This window comes from Ramularia collo-cygni (genome assembly GCF_900074925.1).
Source record: "Ramularia collo-cygni strain URUG2 genome assembly, contig: RCC_scaffold03, whole genome shotgun sequence".
Taxonomy (NCBI): domain Eukaryota; kingdom Fungi; phylum Ascomycota; class Dothideomycetes; order Mycosphaerellales; family Mycosphaerellaceae; genus Ramularia; species Ramularia collo-cygni.
Window position 1 is genome coordinate 621,483 of NW_019716257.1, and position 11,794 is coordinate 633,276.

Consider the following 11,794-nt stretch of genomic DNA (forward strand, 5'->3'; position numbering starts at 1 on the left):
TGTTGTGTAGAACATCAATCAGTGAATGGTACGATGTTTGTGGGAGCCTGGAAGAAACCATCTTGCTGGGCGTGCGGATTCTCAAAGAGCCTCTCTGACAACGAAGCTTGAGCAAGGCACGAGAAATTCATCAATAGAGTAGAGTAGAGCGAGACACCTGGCCTACCAACTCTTCGGAGGAAAGATCGGGGACGATGTGAACATGACATGAAGTTGAATGCCTTTATTCCGCGTGCCTACAAACCTGCTCTCAGTGCTCCTTCAAGGAAGATTGATCCCGCTACAACTCCATCTACAATCTTCACTCGCTGCCCAGCCTGTTCTCCCAGTTGCTCCACGCATGCTTCTCTTACAGTACGATTCATGCCCGCCATTCCGGCACAGCCTAAGCAGATCGCCACGGCTCTCTTGTCGAGAAGCCTCTTGGTAGCTTCCTTCATCCGACGAGCCACTTCAGCCTCGGGCGCAGAATGGAGCTCGTTCGCATTCAAACCTGTCGTCTCAGTCCCCGCATACCTCGTGCTAGAACTGCTACCCAGTAGCTCCGACACAGCCTCGCCCAGAATGCCCTCCCACTGCGACCCTGTGCTTACGATTCCAAATTTCTCATCGATGTTGATACTCTGCAAGCTTATCGCAACCGACGCCTCAAAAATCCCCGTTACGGTCGCGTGAAGATTCTGGTCGTTTAATGCAGAACGTAGGAGAGAAACCAATGGATGATGAGAGTAGCAGCATACTAAGAACGCATTGTACTTGGAGAGCTTGTCTTCCAGGGCTGGGAGACAATGCGAAGCAGAAACCACGGCATCGTCTTCGTTGTTGATAGATGGTACGCCTGAGGGCGCGGTGAAGTATTCATAAGTCTGCGAAGTCCTGATGTTTAGTCGTCAATGGCCTGGAATTGGTAGTGTTTCCTTGCGGGGAATTGTCCTACTGTGCTGTATTGTAGGGAGGATATGAGGTGTTTGACGGCATCGGTCATGGCTTGAGTGGTATTTGGATTGATCACAAGGATCTTCCGCTCACTTTCCAGAGCCATATTGTTTGTTGGCGCAATAGGTTGTGGGTCTACCTATGGTGATCGAATCCTCAGCGAGATACTTCTAGGCAGGCACGTCCGTGGTGAGGTCCCGTCTCCAGGGCTGAGAAAAGCAGGGTCTTCACGATGGTCCAGTGCGAGGGCAAGCGGGGGCGGAGAGTTTGGTGACACGCGGATTAATTTAGCATACTTTAGCTTTCTCTGCCGAGCTGATCAACACCTTCCGTGGAATCCTAGTCCTGGAGAGGTACGCGTGGGCTATCTTGACATTTTTTGTTTACTGGACATAAACAGCCGACCTAGACGGTACGGTTCCATCGCAACAGCGCTCGTTAAGACACCCGCCCATCCAACGCGCTCCCCTGAGTGTCACTCTCCAGCAGCCCTATTCGATGCCCCGCTAGCTTTCCAGCGTTCTCCCCCGAGACCCTTCGCCGATAAACATTCAACGGTACATTCAACATTCGAAACACCCGCCATACCTTCCCCCCACACACATTCCAACTCATGTCCCAATGACGAGCGGTTGCTGGCGCTGGCGACCACGCAAATCTGGGAATGGCCGACGACCCTGTACACCGCCGCAATCAATCTGCTGACGAGAGAGCCATTCCTCTACAAAATCTGGACGCGCATAGCTTGTCCCGCAAGGAATCACACCGGCGCACTCTTAGTGACAGGGGCCGGGAACTGTTTCGTGCTGGCCGATCAAACACGACCAGCAGCCGCCGGAATGCGCCCTATGCGCCAATTCACGATCGGGATGCCTCGCCCAGCCCGCCCTCGCATGTCATGCACATGTCACCTATAGCATTTGTGACATCGCCTTCCGGACAGCACGAACGCATTCCCGACGAGGACGACGAGCAGCCCACATCGCCGGTGGCGGATCGGGGTGCCTTCCAGGCAGCAATTGGGTTCGCGGGATTGAGCTTCAATGCGAGCCACAGCTCGCCCGATGATACGGACGACGTTGAAGATATGGGATTAGATGGATCGCCGTCGAGACCACAGCATTCCCAGCGTCTGTCGAGGGCCACCCGGGACAGTCTGCCGCCGCTGACTATACGGCCCGTCGATAGCATGGACGACCTGGTGCCAGTGCAACTTGACGATGGACCGACATTTCTGTCTCCTGGTGTTGCGGACGAGGAAGACACCCTGCCGCTCACTCCGAATTCTTTACATCCATCTGAAGCAAGAACACAAAATACAACTTCGGGTCAGCGACACGACAGACATAACAGGTCGGGCTCGAGTTTTGGGGGGTTGAGCGGTCTGAGTGTGCGATTCTCGCCCAGTCGCTCTCGCAGCGGCTCAAGACTGGGTGATGATCTTGCAAGCGTAGAGCTGGGCTCGCGGACCACTGGCTCAGATGCAAGTAGATCTCCGCATCGAAGGTTAACTCTTTCGGCGAGTGAGTCGCCGCTATCGCGAACTGGAACTATGCTCCGCAACATGTCCCAGCGTGTTGTTAATCTCAGCAACGAGTCGGAGCCCGTGGAGCGACAGGTACCGCGAAAGTCATCTGAGATCCGGATGAGTGATGGCAACGCCAGCATGGACGGTACAATACCGCAAAGATCTTCGGCGAGTGAAAAGGCGCCATCGGTCATCTACGAGCCAGAGATTCCCGCCCAGCTTCCTCCCATCGAGCGCAATCCCCTGAGAGGCAAGTCTCTTGGCGTCTTTTCGGCGCAAAGTAGAGTACGACGTGGGCTCCTGGAGTTTCTCGTCCATCCATTCGTGGAGCCTTTGATTCTCATTCTCATTGTCGTCCAGACAGTTCTTCTTGCTGTCGATTCTGCGCATGATGTTGTACATGACCCACGGCCTTCAAATTGGGGTACGCTCTGGTCCGACTGGGTGCTGCTGGGCATTTTCATCGTATACACCATTGAGATCGCGATCAAGGTGGTGGTCTCTGGATTTGTCTTCAACCCCGTCGAATACAGTACCATAGATCGCAGCATTGGCATCAGAGAAGCATTGAAAAAGAAGGCCGACGGGCTCTTTGCACTGCACCGGAAGCCCTCCAAACGAAATACCCGCGGCGAGCCTGTACGATCGCATGCGCCAGGACCGGATTCGCTGCTTCGATCTTTTACGATACAAAACTTTGACGACGTCCCTGGAGGCTCACGCCAAGCGCAGAAGAAGCGTCTTGCGCACCGGGCGTTTCTCCGCCACTCCTTCAATCGCCTAGATTTCGTTGCGGTTGTGTCTTTCTGGATCAGTTTCATCTTGGGCTTTGCAGGTCTGGAGTACCAATATCGGATATATGTCTTCCGCATGATGAGCTGCCTGCGGATTCTGAGGCTGTTGGGTATCACGAGCGGTACCTCCGTCATTCTTCGTAGTCTGAAACGGGCGGCGCCGACCTTGTTGAATGTTGGATTTCTGATAGGGTTCTTTTGGCTTCTGTTCTCCATCATTGGCGTGCAAAGCTTCAAATCAAGTCTGCGGAGGACCTGTGTACTGGATTCRGCCCAGGCTGTTCCCCCGATGGCCGACTACCCAGGCTTTTTTGAAGATGGAGTCATTAAGAACAACACCCAAAACTCTCCAGAGCCGGCTGGTAATTTTCAATTTTGCGGCGGGTGGCTTACTACGGACAACATTGCCATGCCGTGGTTGAAGGCAGATGGATCGAACGGTACCGACATGCACAAGGGCTTTCTATGTCCGCCAGGATCCTTTTGTGTCGAGGGCATGAGCCCATACAACGGAACCCTCAGCTTTGACAACATATTCCAATCCTCGGAACTGGTTTTCATCATCATGACCTCAAACACTTTCACAGACATTATGTACTACCTGACTGACTCCGACTATCTGGCATCAGCGCTGTTCTTTGCCTTTGGGATTATCTTCCTTACCTTCTGGCTCATGTCTCTGCTGATTGCGGTCATTACATCCTCGTTCCAGGTCATACGAGAAGAGAGCAGGGGCAGCGCTTTCATGGCTGGTGACGACGATGACGACGAGAAAAGTAAAGGGGAGCACCATACCTCTGCCCACTCCAATGCCCACGTCTCTGCATTGAAAAGAATGTATCAGAAGACCTATTGGTTTTGGATCATCGTGATAGTGTTTGATCTTGTCGTCGCGAGCACTCGCACTGACACGATGGGTCGCTTTACCCACGACTTGATCAAATACACGGAGATGCTTGCGACCGTACTGCTCTTGTTCGAGATTGTCTTTCGATTCGTTTCCGATTGGAGGGACTTCATTTACCACCGTCGAAACTGGTTCGATCTCGGCTTGGCCATCATCACTGCTGTCATTCAGTTGCCCTCCATCCGGAACTCAGGCGATGCCTACGCCTGGCTTACAGTCTTCCAGATACTGAGAATCTACCGTGTGGTTCTTGCCGTCCAGCTCACACGCGATCTGATCCTTCTCGTTCTCCGCCACGTCTCGGGTGTGCTGAATCTGATCTTATTCGTTTTTCTGCTTACATTCCTGGCGTCCATATTCGCGACTCAGCTTTTCYGAGGTCAGCTGCCGCGGTTCGATGACGAAGGTAATTACCTCCAGGTCACCTTTGCGACCATCTTCAATTCGTTCCTGGGAATGTATCAGGTCTTGTCGTCGGAAAACTGGACCGACGTACTGTACAGTGTAACAAGATTCGGCAAACATAATCACACGGCCTGGATTGGCGCCATATTCTTCATCATCTGGTTCATTCTGGCAAACTTTGTCGTGCTGAATATGTTTATTGCTGTCATCCAGGAAAACTTCGACGTTTCGGAGGACCAAAAGCGATTACAGCAAGTCAAAATGTTCCTTCAGCGGAAGGAGATGAGCTCAAACACCGGCGGCACCTTGTCATTGTCTACCATCTTCAAATTCGGCAAACTGAAACGACAAGACCCCTTAGACTTTGGCTCGGCGGCCACTGAAATGCTCTTGAAAGATGCAGTGGTGCGTGACTTCCTCGACGAGCAGGATGTCCAGGGAGGTGATGTGAAACGGACCATGACGGGTGGATTGATATCATCGTCCACCCTCAACTTGATCAAGCAGCCAGCTAGCTGGGCGCAGCGCCTTCAGGACAGCATCACCAAGCGCATCTTCAACAGCGAACCCAATCCATTCTATGCTAAGCTGCAACTCACAAAGCCCTACGAGGAGCTCGATCCACGAACTTTGGCGAGGGAGGTGGTCACTGCTGCTGAACAGCGCAAGTTATCACAGCGGGAATACCTCCGCAAGTACCCCAAGTACAATGTCTCTCTGTTCATGTTCAAGCCAGACAACAAGCTCCGAGCATTATGCCAGCGAATCGTCGGACCGGGTCGCGGGACGCGCATTCAAGGTGTGCAGCCGAACCCAACCATTTGGTACACGTTTTCGGCGTTCATCTACGCTGCAATTGTGGGCATGGTGCTGCTGGCCTGTGTTRCCACGCCTCTTTTCCAGCTGGAGTACTTCAAGAAACATCCGTTCATTGACGACCGGTTTAACTGGTTCGTTTACACAGACATAGGATTCGCTGCCTTGTTCACAGTCGAAGCTGCCATCAAAGTCATTGCAGATGGTTTCTTTTGGACACCCAACGCTTATTTCCGCAGCTCCTGGGGCTTCATCGACGGTATTGTGCTCGTCACTCTGTGGGTCAATATTCTGACCGCTCTCTACGATCCTGGCAGTGGCTCACGAGCTGTCGGTGCCTTCAAGGCGCTCAGAGCTCTGCGGTTGCTGAACGTCAGTGACAGCGCTCGTGATACGTTCCACTCGGTCATTGTGCTCGGAGGCTGGAAAGTTCTCAGTGCGGCATTTGTGTCGCTCAGCTTGCTGATTCCCTTTGCCATCTACGGCTTGAACCTTTTCGCCGGAAAGATGTCTTGGTGCAACGACTGGCAACAGTACGATGTTCACAACCTCACGGACTGCGTAGGAGAGGCCGTTCTCAATCCAATTGGATTCAATGTGCTGGCGCCACGAAGAGTTGGCTACCAGAATTACGCTTACGACTTCGACACTTTCGGCGATGCTCTCTTCATCTTGTTCCAGGTTGTCTCCCAAGAAGGATGGGTGGACCTCATGTGGAGCGCCCAATCGATCACCGGCGTCTTCACGCAGCCAGCGTGGTTCTCACAACAAGCCAACGCCATCTTCTTCGTTGTCTTCAATTTGCTCGGTGCAGTCTTCGTGCTCACCCTATTTGTGTCCGTTTTCATGCGCAACTACACGGAGCAGACCGGCGTGGCTTTCCTGACATCAGAGCAGCGGTCATGGCTGGAGCTACGCAAGCTGCTACGACAGGTTGCCCCCTCAAAGCGGCCAAATCGACAGAAGAAACGACAGAGCTGGCAGGAGTGGTGCTATCGCCGTGCCGTCACCAAGAATGGTCGATGGCAGCGGACGATCACCGGCATTCTCATCGCGCACTTAATCCTCCTCTGTCTAGAGTGGTATCCGGAACCATGGGCCTGGTACATGACCCGCCTGATGATCTTCTTCTGCTTCGTGCTCTTCTACATTGCCAACATTTTTGTGCGCATCATTGGTCTCTCGTGGACCCGGTTCAGAAAAAGTGCATGGGACGTCTACGCTTTGATCATGGTCTCGGCAACGTTTACCACCTCGATAATGGTGTTTGGAAACCTGAGCAGCAACTCGTACGCTCAGACGCATAAGCTGTTTCTGGTGTCGCTCGCGTTGATGCTCATTCCCCGGAACAATCAGCTGGATCAGCTTTTCAAGACAGCAGCTGCGAGCTTTAGTGCAATCGCAAATCTGTTAGCGACTTGGTTCGTGCTATTCTTAGTATATGCCATTGCCTTCACGCAAACATTTGGCCTCACACGCTTCGGTGCGGAAGAGACGGACAACATCAACTTCCGAACAGTTCCCAAGGCATTGATCCTACTCTTCCGTATGAGTGTGGGAGAGCAATGGAACTCCATCATGATGGACTTTGCGAACATTGAGCCACCGTATTGTACGACCTCGGACCATTACTACGATGGAGATTGTGGGAGCAAGCAATGGGCATATGCACTCTTCGTATCCTGGAACATCATCAGCATGTACATTTTTGTCAACTTGTTCATCTCGTTGATCTACGAAAGCTTCTCGTATGTGTACCAGAGAAGCAGCGGGTTGTCGATCATCAGCCGGGAGGAGATTCGTCGTTTCAAGCAAGCTTGGGCAGAGTACGATCCTAACGGGACGGGGTACATTTCGAAGGACGTTTTTCCAAGATTCCTGGGCGAACTGTCTGGTATCTTTGAGATGCGTATCTATGATGGAGACTTCACCATCACTTCACTGATTGATGACTGTCGGGTTGAACCACGGAGAGCGTCGAAACTCCCCGTGGACGGCGAAACGTCCAATCCAGACATAGATTTGGCCAAGCTAAATCTCCGCCTCTCAGAGCTGCCAGTGAGTGAGATTCGGCGACGGCGAGCACGAATGAACACCTTCTATGAAGAAGTGCTCGTCTCAGCAGACCCGGACCGTGGCATTGCGTTCAATGCACTGCTCATGATTCTCGCGCACTATAAAGTCATCAATGACAGCAAGAGTTTGAAACTGGAAGAATTTTTGAGACGACGGGCTAGGCTACAGCGAGTGGAGGAGGCCGTGAATCGCAACATCGTCGTCGGCTTTTTCGATACATTGTACTGGGCCAGACGCTTCAGACGTGCAATGGAGGCAAAGAAGGATGCTCGCATGACTGCGATACCGTCCTTTGGCGTACCAGAAATTCTGGTGCAGGACGAAGGCGGCGACGATGTCACGCAGGCGAAGAAGTTTGACATACCTGCTGTCAGCGTCACACCAGTCGACTACGATGCGGCTGACACCGCAGACTCCCTTGGCATTGGCCGCTCGCCCACGGATGCCAACAGTAGTCGCTCCGGACAAGGCGACGGTTCGGCACGCTCTGCWGCTCGAAACAGGAGTAGCTCCATTCAACACACGCCCGGTTCGTCTCCCGTGAGAGAAGAGTTTCATCTTTCCCTCTCGCCGTCACGCCATCGGCCTTCGGTCTCCAGCAGCAGCATACAGCCCGACTGGCATTTTGCTGCAGCAATGGAGGGATCTTCGCCTCCTGGTAGTCCGGGTCCATCAGTCAGCGACGCTGCAGCGGCACGAAGCAGAGCGAACTCGGCAGTCTCGCAGGGAGAAATGTTGGGCATGTTTCAGGATTCTGCTTGGGGTCAGAGCATGAGGCGGAGTGTTACGCAGCGGAAGTCGAGCGATGCCCGTGGGCCGCCGCCATGATGTATCCGACAGCAGGACCGCGGGCCATGGAGTTAATGACGGCGTTTGGTGACAATGATGATGCATGAGCAAGGGTTTGATGAGTGCTGCACCATCGCACTGGGTTATGAAGGTGGCGTTGCGGCAGACTGATTATGTAAAGAGGGCTCGAGTTGAGGATACCCTAATGCCTTGAATGAATAGATCCTAATAATTTCAAGTTGCCTTCTGTGATGAGTTTGGTATGACATGGACAAGCGGTAAAACAATCATCTCGCGTCACGACTCAATATGAGACGGCGCCAAAGTTGCACTTGGCGGCGATCATTCGCTTCACCTCTAGTGTGGACCAGGATTTTTCTCCTGAAATTATTATGCATCGTCAGGGTTCAAGCCCCAAGCCAAATGCTTATCACCTCTAATCCAAGTCGGCTCCCTTGGAATTTTAATCTTGATATGACAGCGTGACATTGCTGGCACTGCTGTCGCGGCTCCAGCATCCGGGGGGGAGTGTCAGGGAGAGTGTCCTTCGAACATCCGGAATGATTTCATTGCGGCAAGACGCCAGGGAGGGCTTGTGGAGATTCGCGTTCTGTTTTGGTGATACGCAAACTGCTGACGCCGTGCTTCCGGGTCAAGGTATGCTGTACCATCTGTGTGACATTGATAATAAGCATGATGCTTCCCTTCCTTGCAGCAGCAGCATTCGGGACTTTCCATTGCCTCGAGGAGGCAAAAGCGGTGTGTTTGTGTGGTTCTACGACGACCTCTCTTTTTCTTCTCAACTGGTACAGGTGCATCTCTTCTTGTGGGATCACGTTTGTTAAGAAAGGTCGTGGCCGGCCTCTACCTTACTGTTCTGCGTTCATTCCACACTTTGCCTTTCTCCACGCAACGGAAGGGTATATCAAAACACTCCGCACCCTGCTCAACCGAGGATTGTACTTTTCGAAAGACAAGTCGCCTTGGTGGCCATCAGACTAGATATAGGTCGAAAGACTTGATAGTCAAGGGCGGGACCTTATATCCTCAAAATCACCCCTCCACATCAAGATCCATCATCCACCATGGCTGCCAACATTCTTCACCCCAGAAGATCTCTCCGTCGCCTGAGAACGGCTTTCACACTCCCCTCAGCTTCAGCACCATCATCAAGGCCGGCTTCTGAATTCTCCACATCACCACTTTCGGCCCACACATCTAGTTCGAGCGGCTCCTTTGCTGGTTTCAACTTTGACTTTGGAAATCATTCGAGCACCTCCCTCATACTTCATCCGCGCCGGATAATACGGCGGAAGAGGAGCACAATGGAGGAACAGAGGGAAGAGGAGCGGCTTGTCATGGGAGATGAACTCGTTGGCTTGGTGGAACCAAGGCCTAGCATTGGACTGGCCAATATCGAGGAGATTCTGGAGGGGAGCAACTAGGATTCAACACATCGACCAACTCAAGACAGGATTGACATCGAGAGCAGGATTGACATCGAGAGGGCAGTTTTCCAAGGCGAGCTGGAAGCTAGCAACCTTGCAAGAACGGTTATGAAGAATGTGGTCGAGGCAACATCGCCTTGAACGCGGCCAGAACGCGAGATGGGTATTTCGATATCTTTTCGATGTTTTTCATTGGCCTGCAGTACCATGCTTTATGTAACTATATGCCGATCAATTCAGCGTAAGCTGTTATAGTCTTGCTGCTCTTGCAGCGATGATTGCCAAACAATCATTCGTCTTTGTGCTATTTGCCTCTATGAGTTGCAGACCGAAGGCCGATGGATGCTACAAATGGCATCAAATATCTTCTGGATCGATCTCATTACCACGACGCTGCGCGAGATAAATGCGCCCCGATTCATATACTCCCAAGTATAAGCCGCTGCCGATCATGGTCCAAACACCTCTCAGCGCGCCTCCACGGAAGAGTCCTTTGATGCCTTGCTCCTGGACGATCTCGCGAGCAATCTGCATGCTGGTCTGCTGCTTCGGTGAAGCGATACTTTTCACGGTCTCGACCAAGCTCTCCTTAGCAGCAGCCACAGTCTTGCCTGTTGCATCTACTAACGACTTTTTGGTAGCCGTCACACCTCCTCCAGCATTGGGTTTAGACTCGCTATTGCTGCCGTCGGCAGCGGACAGCATGATCCGAGTTTTGACCACATCGATAGGTGTGGTTATGACAGCGGCTACACTGCCTCCTGCTCCTGCGCTGAAGGCAGTGATTAAGGCACTTTCGAACAGAGAGTTTGTGCGCATACCTCGCTCGTCTCGATATTCTTTGATGCCCTCTTTGATACGCTCAAACATGGGAAATTGCATGGCCGTGAAACTAGTACATGGTAAGCACATGACCAGGTCTCAGCCAAAGACATTTACTTACGGCAGATTGCGGCCTGCCAGTGCTGCATACCCACGCCACAACGCGAGTGGATTTGACCGGAAACGCTGCAAGGTTTGCATTGTAGCATTGACACGAGCCCCTGATKGGACCATTTGGGCGTTTTGTTTAATCACCTCAGCAGGAGTGAGGATTGCACATGAGACCAGTTCAGCAGTGCCAGAGGCGAACGCGTGGATCACAGGCGTAGGCACCATAGCGTTCCCGCTGGCCAGAGTGACATTGTGCCGGTGCAGCGTGGCTTTCACACCCTCATACGTGGAGAAGAAGGCCCCGGATGCTGGCAGTGTGGCGATAATGACGCTGCCGACGCCTTGATACAATCCACGGAACATGGCCGGGTTGAAGGCAGTGTTGGCGCCATTGCGGTAGAGCTTGGTATATTCGGGACTTTGTATCCGGGTTTTTCTATAGCAAAGAAAGAAATCAATATCAGCAACATTTCTTGGGATTCGAGGTGCCCAGAGGTCTTCCGTAGCCCGAGAACATCCTCTTTTGGGTATCGGACGAACATTGTATCCAGGGGATAGACGACGAGATCGACCGTGAATGCAGCAAATGCTCCCGCAAGCCAAATATCAGAGTTGCTGTTGCCTGACATGTGAGCTACCGCGCACAAACCGCACAAAAATAGTTCCGGTCTTGCATCATGTTGCAGGCGTCAAGGATTCGTGAGGGTGATGATGATGATCTTCCCGCTTGACGGCAAGCGGCGGACCGTAAGCTAAGAGGCCTTATGTAAGGTGAAGCATCGCTCGGGCCGCGGATGAGGATTATGATTATGCAAATAATGCACACCGTTCTCACTCTTGCTTGATCCGTCACATAAGTTGTACGGCGCCTGCGCAAGCCGGAAGACATTGCGAGGACCGATAATCCTTGCATCGCAGTCTCTCCAGCCGATGGAGTGGGTGGAGAGGGCGGATGGGAAGAGAAGAGGGATGTCCTTTGACGTGCGAAGACGCCGTCTGCGTGACTCTTCTCAACGATAGAGTCGGTCTACGGGATGGCCATCACGAGTACAACGTGAGCGAGGACTGCCTCCTGTACGATTCACTCAATGAGCATCTTGAGCTCCTTTCCCTGCCAAATCAATGGGCCTCACAACATGCATGAAGAGTCCAGCAACTTTAT

At 52.5% G+C, this 11,794-nt stretch overlaps 4 protein-coding genes; 2 read left to right on the forward strand and 2 right to left on the reverse strand.

Moving 5' to 3' along the window:
* Nucleotides 1-236: 236 nt before the first annotated feature.
* On the reverse strand, nt 237-1,042 carry RCC_02595 (related to hydantoin racemase (Dcg1); the record flags this gene model as incomplete). XM_023767885.1 has 2 exons in its annotated part: nt 237-866; nt 938-1,042. The coding sequence occupies 2 exons, from the start codon at nt 1,040-1,042 to the stop codon at nt 237-239; spliced, it is 735 nt and encodes a 244-aa protein (XP_023623653.1).
* A 558-nt stretch (nt 1,043-1,600) lies between these two features.
* RCC_02596 (related to calcium channel subunit Cch1) lies at nt 1,601-8,290 on the forward strand (the record flags this gene model as incomplete). The annotated part of the gene is made up of 1 exon (XM_023767886.1): nt 1,601-8,290. The coding sequence occupies one exon, from the start codon at nt 1,601-1,603 to the stop codon at nt 8,288-8,290; it is 6,690 nt and encodes a 2,229-aa protein (XP_023623654.1).
* Nucleotides 8,291-9,336: 1,046 nt separating this feature from the next.
* Nucleotides 9,337-9,696, forward strand: RCC_02597 (uncharacterized protein; the record flags this gene model as incomplete). Its single annotated transcript, XM_023767887.1, has 1 exon — nt 9,337-9,696. One exon carries the CDS (start codon nt 9,337-9,339, stop codon nt 9,694-9,696), a length of 360 nt encoding a protein of 119 aa, XP_023623655.1.
* A 360-nt stretch (nt 9,697-10,056) lies between these two features.
* Nucleotides 10,057-11,261, reverse strand: RCC_02598 (related to PET8 protein, member of the mitochondrial carrier (MCF) family; the record flags this gene model as incomplete). XM_023767888.1 has 3 exons in its annotated part: nt 10,057-10,591; nt 10,643-11,068; nt 11,173-11,261. 3 exons carry the CDS (start codon nt 11,259-11,261, stop codon nt 10,057-10,059), a joined length of 1,050 nt encoding a protein of 349 aa, XP_023623656.1.
* Between the last annotated feature and the right edge of the window lie 533 nt (nt 11,262-11,794).